Here is a 17,077-nt window from a genome sequence, read left to right as displayed (position 1 = left end):
CTTAATTATGATAGCAGTGTAGATGTTACATAGCTGTGCCCTTTGTGGAGCTGATGTTGTCTATTAATTTGTAAGTTATCGTTTGATGCCATCCTAGTAGTAATTAGTTAGCAACTGCAGAGTGTTGCGGGCAAATCAAAACATACAATAACAGCAGCGTGTATGTTGGGAAGTTGTGAAGAACAGTTTTAGCAGTTCTATTCATAGCTGTTTTTTTCTGTGGTGTTACAAACCTAAAATTGTATTCATTAAAAAATAAACATGAATGTTTTGAAAAACATCTTCAAAGTATTGAAGAAAACTGGAAAGCTCACAAAACATATGATAAAGAAAATCCTTCTTTTTCCACAGGCATTTGGGTTTTTGACCTTAAAACATGAACATGAACATTACTGCCCTTCTCCATTTAAGACTGCCAGCCATTTATAAGTCAGCACATATAAATGGGTTAAAAAATGATTATATGACATTTCTAGACGTTCCAGATGCTACTGGAAAAAGGAAATTCTAAGGTTTGTGATGGTTAGAAAGATCTCTTTTACTGTTCAATTTCCTCCTTAACATTTGCTAAGGAGGAAATTGAACAGTAACAAATGTTAAAGAGGAAAACTTACATTACAGACCAGTGTGCATCATATAATGAATGAAGAAATTGCAGTTTGGCCATTATGCTAAAGGAACAGCACTTCCTGGCTCTGATCTATCCTCTTCTGGTTGTTTTTCAACCTCAAAGCTAGAACCAGACTCCCCGGCCAAAAAATAATCCAACACTAACGTCCCTGAATTTCATGTTTTTGATTGGATTAAAAACACAAGATGCCATGTTTTCATTCGTAGGATTTAGTTGAGCAGGTAAAGTAGATTTTGGTTCCTTTTGGCAGAGCCAGGTAATGGCTTTTCCTTGCTCCCAGTCTGTATGCTACGCTACTTTATATTTACACAGTTGGTGCTGTTTGAGACATGTACAGATCTTTGCATCTACTGCAAATTTTTACTAGAAAAAAGTTGCTAAAGTCTGTACACATTGCAAACTAGATGCACAGTTAATGCACTGTGAATCAGAGCTTAGTTGGATACCAATAACCGATGAACTTCTTTAATTCTGAGGATAAGTCATGTACTTAGTTTGAAGTCTTAGACACCTGGAAAACATAATTTATACTGCTGTTGCATAATCTGCAACTCACCGAGTGCAATATTACAAAGACACTGGGTGGACTCCAAACTAGCTTGCATAATTTTTGTTAAGTCTTTTAAAAATGGAATATACATGATGTACGACTAAATTCCTTAATTTCCTTTGTTTTGTAGACTTTGAAGGTGCAGGTCAAATCATCGTTTATTGGGCTATAATGTAAAGTGCAAGTATATTCATATATAGAAGACAAAGATGATATTGCAAGTTTGAATTTTAAGCAGGAGCAGGTTGGAGTATTCCAACCTATTGTAAGTGCAGGTAAAACGTAAAGACAAATGAAGGGCAAGTTAGTTAAATGAATCAAGAATTCGTCAAAAACTTTGGGAGTGCTTTTATCTATTTCAGTTGTGGGTGGTGGAGGTTCTGGGATTCAAATCAAAATACCTTAAAAGTGACAACATCTACAAAAAGTTGATGATTTAAAGACATTCTTTGTCTTCACGGACTTCCACATGAGTCACCCTTATCTGATGAATACATGAAGGCAGGAGATGCCAGGTTAGTTAGTGAGACCTTTGTGTTTGTTTATTGCATCGTTCAGACGTCATCCCACACTTTGCTTAATGCTCGCAGTGAAAAAAATCAAACCGATTGTTTAGCTATAGGCGCTACAAGCAAACTGGATCAGCTATTCAGACAGAGATGATTTATGGCTGACTTGCCTCCCCACTGACGCCAGTAATGGCTGTTCTCCAAGAATTCAGCCCTATCACTCACCAGCTCACAAATTTTTAAACTTGACTAACGTCCAATAGACGTCACCTAGCGCAGCGTGCTCACCGTGTATGAAGTTGTCAGCCGCTCAGTTGCAAAATCTTCTGTTGAACTTTCAAAAGCTGTGGGTACTTTTCTAAAAGCAATTTTAATTTTGTTAGCAGCCTTTTGTTAATAAAATAATGAAAAACAAACAGTGAAAACATGTACACATCATTCAACATTACAGCACAAATACACTACAATAACTGTTGTGTTTAAATGTCCTCATTAATGTCTTACATGTGGTCTCTTGTCCAAAAAATAACTAAAAGTACACAAACTAGGGTATGTAATTGAGTTTATTTAGCTAATAGTAAACATATGCAGTAAAACTGTTTTGTTTTTAGAGTAATATCTTTTATTTTCTTTCATGTCAAGGTGTATTTTCCCCCCCTTATCGGAACAAGTAAAGCAACAATATGTGAGTCAGCTTTAATATTGAAAGCATTTGTGAATTAATACTTCCAGACTTGCCTTTCCCATGGAAAATTAAAAAAAAACATATAAATTCATTATGAAACATCGAGTCCTGATTAACGATTAAACAGCAGGGGGCTGTAGTTTTTAGCAAACATTACATAAACATAAGCATACGGCATTTTGGTGGGAATTTTTAATTCGGGTGGCTGTAGCTCAGGTGGCAGAGCAGGTCAGCCACTAACCAGAAGGTCAGTGGTTCGATCCCAGGCTGCTCCAGGCTGCATGCCAAATATCCTTGGGCAAGATACTAACCCCATGTTTGCCTACTGGTGGTGGTCAGAGGGCCCGGTGGCGCCAGTGTCCGGCAGCCTCGCCTCTGTCAGTGCGCCCCAGGGCAGCTGTGGCTACAATGTAGCTTGCCATCACCAGTGTGTGTGAATGACTGAATGTAGTGTAAAGCGCTATACAAATGCAGACCATTTACCATTTATAGCAGTAGCATCATGAACATTTGGAACTCTGTTAACAGTGTGTGGGCCAACTTAGGTGAATGCAGAGGAAGTAATACAAAGATAAACATTAAAAGAAAATGTATATTTTTGTCTTTTTCAATGATTTTTTCCCCCTTTTTCCTATAAGCTATGCTAAACAGTAAAATGAGCTTAATATACCGGAGTAATGAGTCCAGTCATGTTCTCATCAGTTTAGAAAGTGTCAAATCATCAATGGCACATAATATAAACAGACTAAGAGAATCTAAAGCAATCTCAGTGTGCTAACACTCAGTATTGAGAAGCATGAAACTAGATAATATTCTTTATTGGAAATCATTGCACAGGCTCAAGAATGCTTGTGGAAATTACTGTAAGTGAGCATGAGCTCCAGAAATGCTGTGGCCATCTCTGAGCCTGATCTCATTTAAGACAAGTGCAATTGGCAAACTGTCCTGTTGTCTGATAAATCACCTCCTTGCTAAAGAGGGAAGGAACATCAGATGGTATGGGGGGTATGTTAGTGCACATGGGTAACATCTGTGAAGGCACCAGTAATGCTGAATGATAGATCGTTCAAATAGCAACATGGTAAATGGACTGATACTTATTCAGTGCTTTTATACTCTAATGGAGCCTTCAAAGTGCTTTTGCCCATTCACGCCTCATACTCCAATAAGTGTAACTTGGGGCTTCGTATTTTGCCCAAGGATACTTCAGTGTGGAGACTGGACAAGACGGGTATCGAACCACTGACCTCCTGATTAGTAGATGACCTGCTCTACACTTGTCATATGCGTTATTTATAGAATAATGCATATGACAAGTATTCCCAAACTGCTGAATAGCTTAAAAAAGATCAAAATCAAGAAGGAAGGGTGAAAACACTATGCTGTTAAAACAAGTAATAATAAATGTTATTATTATTAGTAGTAGCAGTAGTAGCAATATTTAACAAATGATAACAAATAATACAATTTATATAATACATTATATTATATTATTATAACAATTTTATATAACATTATGAAAAACAAAAACAGGCAAACAAAACAAATTAACAAAAATTTTTAAGGATAAATCATTGTAAAACTTAGGGGACGTCCACAAAGGAACCATTGTTTTGTAGTTGAAAGTTGGTTGCTGAGGAAAATTTCAACCTCCAGTTGCCTAGGCAACCCTGTATTTACAATCTTGTCATATGTTGATCCAGGTTATCCTTCACTATCACTGTCACTTTATTGGTTTCCCTCAGAGTTGCCAAAAGTCTAACTGGGGACCTGGCCATAAGTTGCCAAAAGTCATCGACTTTCTGTGTTCTCTGGTCACCACATCGCTGTGAATTGATTCCAGTGTGGAGGCCCCTTCACGCCTGAATTATTTTCCTATAGTAAATCTATGCAGAGCCTATGGCAACAGCCTGTACAAGTGGTAGAAGCCTTTGACAGCATTTATACCTGCAAGGGCCTCTTTAGATTTCTAGGTAAGTGCAGTGTAGGCAGTGCAGATAATAAATAATGCAACTTAAAGCTGAAAACTACACAGTAAAAGCAAATCAGAGGTAATTTTGGCACATTAAAGCAAGTTGTGTATAGGATTAAAATCAAAGTGTAAACAGTGTTGTTTTCAGATTAAATAGTTTACAAGGAGAAAGTGATCTACTTTCCTCGCCATACAAGGAATGATTCACCTTGTACGACTGCCTTGCTGGGTCCTGCCACCTGCCTTTCTTTCTATTCATTGGTAAAAAGTAATAATTGTTCATTTAAACTGCTGATAAAAAAAAAAATCTTTCCTGACATGTATGCGAATCTTTGCTTTTCTAAGCTGTTGTTTTAACCAATACTTAAACTTTAAAATCTCCACCATTTAGTTGCCATGGGATCGTCCTCCTTTTGTGTGTTTTCAGGCTGTGTCGAGGTGCTGTCACAGCATTTAAATGAGCATTTTGCTTCAGCGAGAATGAAGAGTTTTTGTCAGCCTCCACTCATCGTGGATGATTAGAGAAAAATGTCTACCCATCTTGACTGGAGATCGCCACAGCTCCAGATAACATGCTCAGTGATTGAAGGTCGCAATATTTTGAATTCTAATGGGCCTGCAAGATGAATTGCCTGAAATAGACTGTAGAATCTTCCTGCTTCCTCCCCATGCCCCCCTTGCCTGTCCGCTGTGAAAAGAACCACTGGGAATGGCAAGGCCCGATGATCATAGAATTATTGGATGGTGATTCTAAACCCTTCAAAAGGGAGTTGCTATGGAGATCTCGTTCCAAACTGTGAAATGATTCACCTTTGAAAGGCTGGAGGGCCTGAAAGCTGAACACATCATTGTTCAGGTGGCGGTTGGTTAGGAAATTGCTGGTGTCTGTGCAATCAGCGGCACTATAGTAGTTAGGGATCTAAAAAGGTTTGTTCTCTGAATGATGTGGGACAACAGTGGTCTGCATATGACAGTTCCTTTCAATCAAGGCACTCTCACGCTCAGCGGTTTAACAAAATGAATGAAATGACAGAGGTTAAGCTAATGATAAGTGAATTAATACCGTTGTTTCTGTCTGTAGTCAGTTTGGGAGAACAGACTACCCACAACATTCAGTTTTCAGCTGCACACGGATCAGACATGTCTGAACGACTTTTCCCTACACATATATGATATGAAACCTGGTGGAAAGATGCACTTTTAAAACTCAGTTTACCATTAGATTTTTCAGCTGTCAGTAGATTACATAGGAACTGGAGGCACTCTGTGAGGTACTGATATTCATACTATTGAGCACTATGATCTATTTTTAGAAACATGTAGAAAACATGAGTATATCTCTAAAGGGCTACAACCCAGTATTTTCAGGAATCAAACTGCTTTTTAGCAGCCAGTGTATTTGCTGTAATTGATATAGGCAGAGAAACAAGGCTGAATTTTCCACAAACTCTGTTACTGAAGCCATGTGCTACAGATATGGCTGTCAGTTTCATGTATCCTAAAATGAATGTCAAGAAGATACCCGTATGTGTATTGCCTGTGTTTTTATGTCGGGAAGACATCTATAATGTGCTTTTCCTGACAGACTCATAAAATAGCTTTTACTGCTCTGAATACCAGGAGAATTGCGGCACTGAGTTTGCATGAACATTTTAAGAGCAGCATGAGGAATGCAAGTTCTTCAGATGTGCTCTTACCCATCTTGCATGTGAAAACATGCACAGGAAGTTAGAAGTCAATGAATACTGTAATTTGACTGAATTATGTTGACCACATATCCTCCCAGGTAGCAACATCAGAGGAAGCAGCTCAATCAGTATTGATCTTGACTTGACTCAGATGACTTCTTTGTCTGTGTACCTGGCAGAAAAGTATTGGTGTTGTGTTAAACTTATGATTTGTGAATTTTGTTGATGTGAAGTTTTGCACGGTGTGGAAGACAAAAAAAGGTTTCTTCTGGTTTTTTTGGCTTTGTCTTCTTAAATACTTTTCATTTATAAATATCACTTTGAGTTCTATCTTCTCAGGCTACACCTGCCTGCAGTGCTGCTGTAATTTTACAGAGCTTAGCCTGATCCCTAATCAAGCCATTGAACACTGCACAACCTCTAGAGACTAATCCTTTTGTTCTGTCAATAAAGGAGCACCTGTTAATGGTCTCTTCATAATGTACACCATTTAAAAAGAAGCAGTAAAACTGAACTGTGAGACAAACCTGACTCCTGAAAGTTGGCCTTTCCAACCTCTTCTTTCTTTTTTTGTGTGTTTTTACTGTCTTGCATGTGGTTTTGTGTGGCGCCACAGTTTCATAAGGGCTGTCTTCACCGAGCCCTGCCCCGACCCATTTTTTTAAAGGCTAATTGTGGAGATTGCCCCATCAGATTTCCCTCCTTTCTTTCACTTTCTGCATTTGTTGCTGGGCTCTAAGCCTTGAATGGGAAGGCAGTAGAGTAGATGCAAATGTTAAATTAGGCGAGATTAATTAAAGCAAATTATTTTGGAATATGCGGTAGTCAGCAGAGAGTGGCAGTTGATGACTAAATAGTGAGTGATCAGCTGCTCTTCTTCCTTGAAAGCTTGTTTGAATTTACTTTTTTATTAACATATATAACAATAGTTTAAAAATTGTTAATTACTTAAGAAATTTTTTATAAAAATAAATGGCCTTACTTTAAGAATATAGGAACATACATGCATTTTAATGCTTTAATTAAAACTTAGACCAGCCAAGACTGGATGTATCTTTTTAAACCTCTATGCTCTAATTAATATGTGCAAAATTAAAGAACAGTTTCCCTCTGCAACACAGTGCACTAAAACTGTACATCATGATTGTTTATAATGTATGTATATTCTTGCAGCTAACAAAATGATTACATTGCATTATATTTTCTGAGTTCATGCAGACACAATAGCAAATTTTCATTCAATCAGTGCTGAACAGGGAGCTGGTAAATTGGAGCAGCAAAACAATAATTCCACTGATTAGCCCCTTTCTGTGTGGCGTAAGTGAACTGTTTATACTGTGGAGTACCTCTGCAAGAGGAGAGGAACCAAAACAGCCTGATTAGGCAAAGAGTAATTGAATAAGTTCATTTCACCATGAGGACAACGCACAGGATGACAGCTTGCACAAAAGTCTACAGCTTCTGTTGACTTGCATGGCTAATAAGATGTAGCTTTTTTTTGTGGTTGTCTATCATTTTCTTGTAGAGCTTGATTGCAAAAGTTTGCTTTTATGGAAAACCAAGGATTTATGGCTCCTTAACACAGTGAAAGATATATTACTCTGCATGTACAGATGTCTTCATTGGTACAAGTCAGTATAAAATATGAAAAAGCTCATTGCTGGTATCAGAGGAACTGGTTATTATCTGTTAAGTTTATAAAGCAGCGTTGTGAGGCTGCACTCTGACATAATGTTGCTCTAAGCTAACAATCGTAACAGTTGTAATGCTAGTTTGGATGCTTTACAGGTATGATGTTTACAGTGTAGCCTTCTACTTGTAACAATGTAACCTGTAGGGCAGGAGAGAAGGCATCAATTTGCCAGCTGTCATTTGCTCTCTTAAAATATCATTGGAGCATGAAACCTATCCTAAAACCTTCCAATATAAATACTTAATTTGCATATAACTTAATTTTACCACATCATGTGGGTGCACGGGTGCTTAAAGGATTTTTAAAAAAATGTAAGAACAAGGCAGATGGAACCATGGGAAATCAGAATATTTCATCAAAAATAAAATAAAATAATTTTTATATTTAATTTATATAATTTATTTAAATTATATAAATTGTTGTACCAGGTACTTTTTTTGGTACCTGCTGGACCGGGATCCCAAGTGATCCAAGCAGGTGTTATATTAATTACATTAATATCCGAGTCAATCCGTGGTGAGTCATTCCAAATGAAAAAGGGGGTTCTCAGGATCATGTTTGGCCCTATTACCTATTCTGACTTATAACATAAAAAGTGGCCGCACAAGAGTATTAACTCTTAATTGTTTATCAAATATTAGAAAAAAAAGTATTTAGAGTGTTGGTGCCACCCCGCACCCTTCCTCTGGATACGCCCATGCGTGGGTGGCAATAACAGAAATAATGCGTCTGTTTACTTGGTGTACTTAACAAAGACGTCAATTTGTTTTCATTTTAAAGTTCAAACTAAACAAACTTCTCTTTAGGAGCCTCTCAAGTGATCTACATGCGTCACATATGGTGATAGTTCATTGTAAAGATAGACCTGAAAGTCAGGTAAGCTGTTGCTCATCACGTCAGTGGTGCATAGCTATGAATCATCCATATTTCCCGTATATGTGACTGTTAGAACTTGTTGAGATTTTATCTCAAAGGGCCCTTCCTGTCGACAGTTCTCCACACCTTCAGGTGTCAAGATATGACTATTGATTGTTGATAAAGTTTAGTAAATATACACATTCCAAACATGACGCCCCTCAACACATAACGCTAAGTCATCACTCACCTGACAGCCACTTCCTTGTTGAATGAGATGGGATTCCTATTATGCTTCAGTGAAACTTGCTGTCGTTGACTGATTTATGACAATGTGTGCAGCTATATTTCAAATCTAACTATACAGTGTTTACAAAAATGTCTCATAAAGACGCTCCATCCGTTTGGGTACAATTATTCAAGTAGCCTACAATTTTGAAGCACTTTTCATGTAAGGGTGGCTGTAAAAATACTGAACATATTCATATAATGTAATAACTGATAATTGATTTATTGATGAATAATGCAAATATGGATGGCTTGGAGTAAAAAGGAAAACAAAAGAAAGTTGTTTCTGCATGTTGTGGATATTTGACATGGTTTCCATTGTTTGTGTGTCCAAGCTATAAAGAATTCCAGTAATTATCAGTGAATGGTTGTTAAGTCACACACAGGCCTAGAGAGTGGAGCCTTTGTGACTTCCTGACAATCACCAGTAGAAAAAAAAAAAATTGCTTTCAAATTGTTTAATTATTTTGTTGTTGTTTTTTTATAGTTTGCTGTTTTTTGCCTGCAAGAGTAAAATTCTACTTTCACCATTCATGATAATCTAGCAAAAGCTATATATAAACATGATATGTAATACTATTATATATACGTGGACTTTTTTTTGGTTTTTTGTAGAATTGTGACTATTTAATGTCTTACTTTAGAACACAACACTTTTAGTTAAGTAAAATATTAAACGCAGAAGTTTCGCTTGGAACTGAGTCTGTTTTCACGCTGCAGTGTTCCCAGTGCTGTAGAATGATTAATACACCAGTGCTCTTTCTTTTCCCTCAAACATGCCATGTTGTCAAACAAGCTCTGCACAAACTGTTCTTTGTAAACTGAAGAAAATATTTGCAAGACATTTGGGAGAATTGTCCACTACAGTTGCCAGTGTTAATGTTAAAGGCTTGTCACTCTCATGTGCCAGATGTACCCCCACCCACCAGCCCCACCCCCACCCGCCACCACCCCCCTTCCAAACCCTGAGCACTGCTGAAGAATCAGAAGGAGTCCTAAGAGCCGCTGGTGGCTAAATGGTCTGCTTCACAGTCTCATTACCTAATCACCAGCATAGCCACAGCTAAGATGCAAATGATTAGAAGACGGCTGTCCTCTTTCATATAAGAATGCTGACATTTTCTCCTAAATCATGCTTAGTTTTCTGCATTTTTTGTTGGTTTTTATGTTTTTTTCACTAAATGGCTAATAGTTTTAAAACGGAGAAGTAGGAAATGCAAGGCCAGATGCTCTCCACTTCATGCAGAATGACAGACAGGCCTGTTTTAGTTGCACTTAAAGCCAATTTTAGTGGAACTTGGCTTGACACTGTGAGCTGGTTTCTAACTGTTCTGACACACTGAAAATAAAGATTAAATATATTCCTGAATATTGCATTTGTTATGAATTTTTCTATGACTGACATTGTGCTTTTTTATGTGGATGCCTTTTTTTCATATTCTCTGCAAAAACTAATGATTTTCCTGGGCTGAATCTAATCACTGTTTCGCATTTGATTTCCAAAAAGTCAATGTCATTGATTCTGTTACCCTAATTTGCTGTTTGGATTATACGTGTTCATCTAAAGCAGTGCTGTTGTTATTTCTAAGAAGAAGAAAAAAAACCTTTATACTGATGCTCTCCCTGTGTGTTTGTATCTTATCCCTGCAGGTGCTTTTGATGATGAGGATATCATCCATGTGGAGGGGACAGTGGACCCAGTGAGGGACATGGAGATCATCCACGAGGAGCTGAGGCTGAAGGATGAGGAGATGATCAGCCCTATTATTGACAAGCTAGAGAAGACAGCCATTAGAGGCGGTGACAAGAAACTCAAACCAGAATATGTGAGTCAATGTCCCAGCAGGCCCTTTGCTCCCCCTCACAGCAAGGCACAAATAATAACCCACCCACACATGGCCAAGGGAAAAAAAAGTATGTTTTTTTAATCTCCCTCCAATAGGTCTCACCCCTCCCCCTGGCCCATTTTTCCCTTTCTGAGATTGAAAGTGATCAGGGGTCAGGGGTTTTCTGCTGTAGAAATCATTAATAGAGAGTTACTTATTCAGCTACTGACCCTGGGTCACAGCACTGGGCTAATGAAAGTGTTTCCACACAGCTCTTTTCATCTAAAGTAATACTCAAATCATGGCACAGCTCTGGCTCATGCTTATACACCTACAGCAGCTCGGGAAATTGTGCGAGGCCATACAGTGGGTGACACATATGCCTATACCTTGCTATCAATACAGTAAATGTTTAGAATATGCTTTGACAGAAGATTCTCAGTTCTTGGTGGTGCAGGGCAAAATGCAAGGCAAGATGAGAAAAGAATCCACATCTTGGATGCTAGATCAAAATATATATGGATGCTCGCACACACTCAGGTGGTTATATTGTTCCAGTAATGAGGCTGAGCAGCTAACTTTAGCAATGATTTGGTTGCAAATGTCACACGATGCCCTTCCATCATTGGAGTAGGTTAGGATGGGCCAGCAAGCAAGGGGGATCTGGCCTTTCACTTGGAGCAGCATGCCCAATTTCAGGCCCCAACACACCAAGGCTCTGACCACTCATTACACTAACGAGAGGGGCTATTTCACCTGCTGCAGAGGCCCCCGTGACTGGTTGGTTTCCCTCAGACGAAACCCCCCCACCCACCCACCCACCCCCTTACAGCCAGCAGCACTTCCCCACACCCCTGTAGCCCCGCAGACAGGAGCCATTCAGGCTAGGCAGGTGGCCGCTTACGCACATAATTGCTAACAATTTTAGGCAATGAATAAAAATGATCTACATTACTTGTCAAAGGTTGTGCACGCGTCGGCAAGTGAGAATCTATAGAAGACCTCTTTAGATGGCAAAGAATGGTGCTTATCAAAGGCTGCACTAAGCTTTTAGATGGGAGGGATTGTGTGATTGTCTCACAGGCTGAGCCTAGCGTGTGACATGCTCAGCTGTGTGTAGGCACACGTACGCACGTCTAATTCAGCATCTATATGCAGAACATCGAGACTATGTCTAAAAATGTACAGTTTAGTAGAAACAATGGTACTGGTTCTTTCTTTTGCAGTGCCACGAAATAATATGAAATAAAAAGGATATTGTGTGCAGCCTTTTAAAAGGTGATTGCTTGAAAGACCTTTCAAATGGGATTTAATTTCCTTTGTCGCGCTCATTTGTCTATAGACTCTACAGGTCTGCGTGTGGCGTGAAAATTCATGAATAAAAACATATTTTATCCTGTTCCTAAGAGATTTAAAGAATTCATTTAATGGGATTGAAATGTGAGAGTGTCTTATTGTACTATTTAAGTCTGTGGTGATTATCACAGTGGTAAATATGACATAATTCAGGATGATACACCCTGTTCCTTGAAGAAGTTAAAACATGGCCTAAAAATTCAAAAATCAGGGGAGGTTTTTTTGCATGAAAAGCAGCAGTGTATTTTAAATAAAATCAAGCATCTCAAAGCGCACAAGTCACTGTGTTACAAAACTGAAAATATGCTTAATTTTTAAAAAAAAAGAAGGAGGTCAGCATTGAGTTCATGTGAATTTGCTTCTGTTTGCACTCATCAAGTGCTGAATTGAAAGGGCAAAGTGTTGTCTTGCAGAAAAATGCAGACCTTTACCCTGTTATATAGAAACACAATGCCAGCATAGTGTATTGCTCTGAAAGAAAACTACTGTGCAAAGCAGCATATAATTAAGAAGTATGCAGTTTTATCGAAACTGTTAAAAAAACTGCTACACAGATGATGTTATACTATTCAGGAAAAATAAAGACATATATGGAAATCACTGTAAGGTTCAAATTCCTAAAAGTTCTAATATTTTGTTGTGCTAAATTTATGTGCACGCACCACTACAAGGCTCAAATTTATGCATTGTTAAAAAATGTAAACATATTTTGCTGGTGCTGTGTTTACAAGAACAATGTTTCATTGCTTTTGTCCAAGTGAATCCTCAAATTCCCTCTCCCTGCAAAACAATAATAAGAAACCGGCCCACCAGCGGCGCTTCATGGTGGCAAGCGTATGTGTTTGACCCCTGTGGGACCTATATGCCTTTTATTAACACCTGCCTGTTAGAGGAGCTCTGCACGGCGGCTGCGAGCTGATGAGGGAAACCTGGAGCGGGTTCAGCCTGTGTCACTGGCCGTTTGCTGTTTCCATTTCACAGATGATTAATCTCTCTGTGAAGACTTGGGCCGGCGCGGGCGGAGTGTATGCAGCTCTTCCTGCGCTCTCTCCCGCTGGCTGCACTCTGGCTGCCTGACTAAAAGGCCTTTAGAATTCCTGTGGAGAGAGATGTGCAGAGAGTGAATGCAGCTGGCTGGGGGTCAGTGTGTGGAGCTTTTTCTGCCATTGTGTAATTGAGGCTCTGGCAGGATTTTTTCCTCAGTTCTTTCAAAAGGGAGTATGATTGTGAAGTGCTGCAAGGGTTTGGGGAGGGAAAAGGAGGTAGGGGGAGTGTTGCAGGGGGTGGGGGAGTTTTTATATGAAGGGGGAGGTCAAGTTGACAGGAACAAAAAGAATGTGTTCCGCTAATTTCTGTGGGGCTGGATCAACAATAATAGGCTCAATTTCTTTATTACAAATTTTATAACTACCTCCCTCCCATTTTCCCACCCTTTTCCGCTTCCAGATCCTGTCAAGACCCAGTCTTGCCTGTGGTCTCAACCCACAAGTACCTCAGTAATGAATGTGGCATACATAGCTGGAAATGCTCAATATTTTCTCCAGAAGAAACACTGAATAATTAGCTCTGTACCTCACTAGTCCTTATTCAGTAGGACTACATTCTGCAAAGTGCCTGAGGAGGGACCAATAATTTACACCTTACTAACCAACTTCCAATTAGTTCCCCGCTCTTTCCAATTTCGTCTCCTCTCTCTATCCTTTTCATTAAACAGTCCCGATGGAATATTGATGTATAAAGCTGAGACTCTGAGAGAGACACCCCAGAAGGCATTTTGTCATGATTTAAAGGAGGGAAGGGGGTCTTGTGCATGCCATCCCTGTCAAAGATAGGCCACTCCTGCTTGAATGCGAGCAAAGGCCATTGTTCATTTTGGCATCAGGATGCCATGCATTTAGGAAATAATTACCCCATACCCTGCTGGGTTTATATTCTTTTTCATCTCCTTTAATGGCTCCTTGTTCATTCTATTTTAACCCCATACAGGACATTATGTGCAAAATCAAGAGCTGGGTAGTGGATGAAAAGAAACACATCCGCTACTATCACGACTGGAACGACAAGGAGGTAAGCCTTTGATGTTGCTGTCACATTTATTGGCGCGATTTATCATGCTAATCTTTTCATCTGACCTAAAAGTACAACTGCTGTTTCCTCTTCTTTTGTTTTTTTGTGTTTTGTTTTTCAAGCAACATGTCTTTTGTGCAAATCGCAAGTTAATATTATGCACAGTTATATTTTGACATTGCTTTTGTACAAGCTAATGACATCTGGCCATGCTGATCTTGATTTAGAGGCTTCCTAGTTGCGCCCCACAGAGCCTATACACCAGACTCTAATTTGATTTGGCTTCGCTTGTCTCTGTGTTGTCCTCAAAGGCTACTTTGGAAAGTTGTGGATTCTCAGTACTTGCCTTGTCTGTCTTTTTCTACAGATCGAAGTGCTGAACAAATACTTGTTTTTGACATCCAAACCAATGATCTACCTCGTTAATCTCTCTGAGAAAGACTACATAAGAAGAAAGAACAAATGGTGAGTACTTCGAAGAAGGGCGGGAGCAGATTCATCGCTCTCACTAATCATCACTAAAGAGCTTTCTTTCTACTTACGTAAGAAATAGCATTCATTTCTACTAAGTTTAATCTAAACGTGTGCGCATTTGCCGTTGTGTGAGACTTACTGTGGTCTCCTGCTGACAACAACAGTCATATCTCTGCGAGAGAATCTGCCTGGAGGTGGCACTAAGTAAGCTCTAACACAACACCCAGCCCCAGACTCTGCACTTCATTAAGCACATACGAGCATATGGTCTCCATTTCCAGCAAAATTTCTCATTTCCATATGATATCAAAGAGAGTGAAGGCTTTAAATGACAAAACAAAACAAGCGTATGTACGTTTTGAAGCCAAACAGCTGATTAAAATCATCTGGGCCAATAAATCATAGGGGCAAGACTCCTTAAAGATTATCTGAAATTGTTTTGCAAATATTTGGTTTTGTCTTCACATGTTGTTGCTCTTGCTTTACAAGCATCTCTTCATAGCCATGAAATTCCCACAGTTCAGAACGACAGCCGAGGCTTCCTAGATGTGCTTTGCTGACTGTTTTCCATAATAATGCACATGTACAGGGAATTGTGTGACTCATGCTTTCAGGTATAACACTGGTCACGATGTCAAAGGGCTAAAGATGACCTTGAAGGCACTAATATAAACTTCCAGCTCTGTGATCCTCACAAGCACTTTTTTGTAGTAATGTTGTCATGTGGCCTCAGTGAGAGCTGATCCAGAAGGCTGGTGTTTGACATCCATTATGTCTGAAAGGGCTACTTTTCCCACACTGCAGCCATTTTGTCAATAATACCAACTTGTGGATTGTTATCACACTTTTCCAATTGCCCTCCAGGCTTGTGGTGTCACTTCTTAGAAAATTTGTTTTTGGCGCTTTACTTGGCAGCATTGTATTACAAGTGAAGTTGTTTACCTATGACTGTTTGTTAAAATGTTCCTGACACGTAAGTATGACTGTCAGACGGAGGGAGGAGGAAGAGAACTCATAAATCAAATGATTCATGGCAAGTGGAACATCCGTCATCAGTAGGAAAAGAGTCCCCCCCCCTCCCCTTTTTTTTCATGTTGTGTTTGTGCGTGCGTGTTTCTAACTGTGTGAAATGCAATAAATCTCGGAGTGTTTTAAACAGGCAAACAGTAGTGCTCAGGTGTCCCGAGGGCTTCGCGATGAACAATGCCGACATCAAAGTGTTGATGTTTGACAAGTGATGAGTCACTTCCCTTGTCCAGAGAGGAGCTCACACCTGTATGGAGATGATTACAGGTAGATCTAGCTGTCCCTAATTGTACAATAAATGCTGCTCTCAGCCCTAATGGCAGCTAGTCTGCTGCAGAGACGCCAGACTGCCATTTGGCTGTCGCCATGCTCCCGTGTTTTTCCACCAGCACAGTTGAGATGATGATACGGTTAAGGACTATTCAAAGCAAACAGCAAGACAAATTGCAATCCCAGGTTTAATGTGTTCAGGAAAAGAAGGCGAATCGTAGAATGAGGCAAATAAGCCAATTTTATCTGTGTCTCTCAGGACACCCATTCAGGCCTTTTCACAGGTTCAGTTCCCTGCTTCTTTTTATTTTTTTTTAAGCTCTTTTATATTTAAGGTGTTTTGCTGAGATGCTGCCAAGCAAGATTTAGGTTCATGTTATTTAATCTCAGTTACACACTCCTGATATTTTTAATGTATGCATATTAATTGAGGGGTTTTTTTTTATTACAGCTATTTAATAGCAGTTTCTCGAAATAGTTATGGCAATTGCACCATCGTTTGCAATTGTTTTATTTAGCATTGTAAGTCTCCAAAAACATTCTGTTGTTAACCAGGATCATCCTGTTTGGAGTATGGGAACCACATACCAAGCTGGCCTTGTTTAGACAAGAATACAGAGTATTAGCTTTAGCAAGCCATCATTAATGGAGGGATCAGACAAGGAGCAAGGCCTCCTTTCATCCCCAGGTTCTCTGCTGGAGACAGTACATCATTTACTGTTGAGAGGAGCACATGGCTCCAATCCTATACAGTGTATGTGTATGAGAATGCGTACATGTGCATGTTTGAAGTCTGTTTCAGAGGCGACTCCATGCTCATTTGGATGCTGGTGTAATTGCGGTGTGGAGATCAAAGGCGCGCTGGCCGAGTGATGTTCCAGAGGAGACTTTACCACACAGCCCTCTCCTCTGTGCAGAGGGGGCCGCCTGCTGCTCACCGCTCCCCTCTCCCCTCTAGCCATGCACTGCCCCCTGCACATCCCCGCTCGTAAAAAATGATTAAGGCTGCATTTGTCATGTGTTTATGACTGAGAGGCATTGCGTGATAGGGAATGGCATCTACAAGAGTCTATCAAGAGGCTTTCTCCTCTTTCCCCGGCGTCAGTGAGCTGCCTGGAAGACTATTCAACAGAGCCCAGTGCATGTGTGTGCGCGTGTGTGAGTCTGTGAGAGCGCTGTTGATAATG

At 39.6% G+C, this 17,077-nt stretch overlaps 1 protein-coding gene across 4 annotated transcripts in view; it reads left to right on the top strand.

The window, feature by feature from the left end:
- Positions 1-17,077, top strand: part of LOC100700376 (obg-like ATPase 1) — a 45,948-nt gene that overhangs the window by 12,507 nt on the left and 16,364 nt on the right. For all 4 annotated transcript variants that reach the window (XM_005452920.4, XM_005452917.4, XM_005452919.4 and 1 more), the window contains 3 exons: positions 10,522-10,697; positions 14,040-14,120; positions 14,488-14,585. In XM_005452920.4, the coding sequence (XP_005452977.1) occupies positions 10,581-10,697; positions 14,040-14,120; positions 14,488-14,585 (296 nt within the window). In that variant the 5' untranslated portion in view covers positions 10,522-10,580. The remainder of the gene's footprint in view (positions 1-10,521; positions 10,698-14,039; positions 14,121-14,487; positions 14,586-17,077) is intronic.

The sequence above is a fragment of the Oreochromis niloticus genome, linkage group LG16 (genome assembly GCF_001858045.2).
Source record: "Oreochromis niloticus isolate F11D_XX linkage group LG16, O_niloticus_UMD_NMBU, whole genome shotgun sequence".
Classification (NCBI taxonomy): Eukaryota; Metazoa; Chordata; class Actinopteri; order Cichliformes; family Cichlidae; genus Oreochromis; species Oreochromis niloticus.
This window is presented reverse-complemented; position numbering and strand designations above follow the sequence as displayed.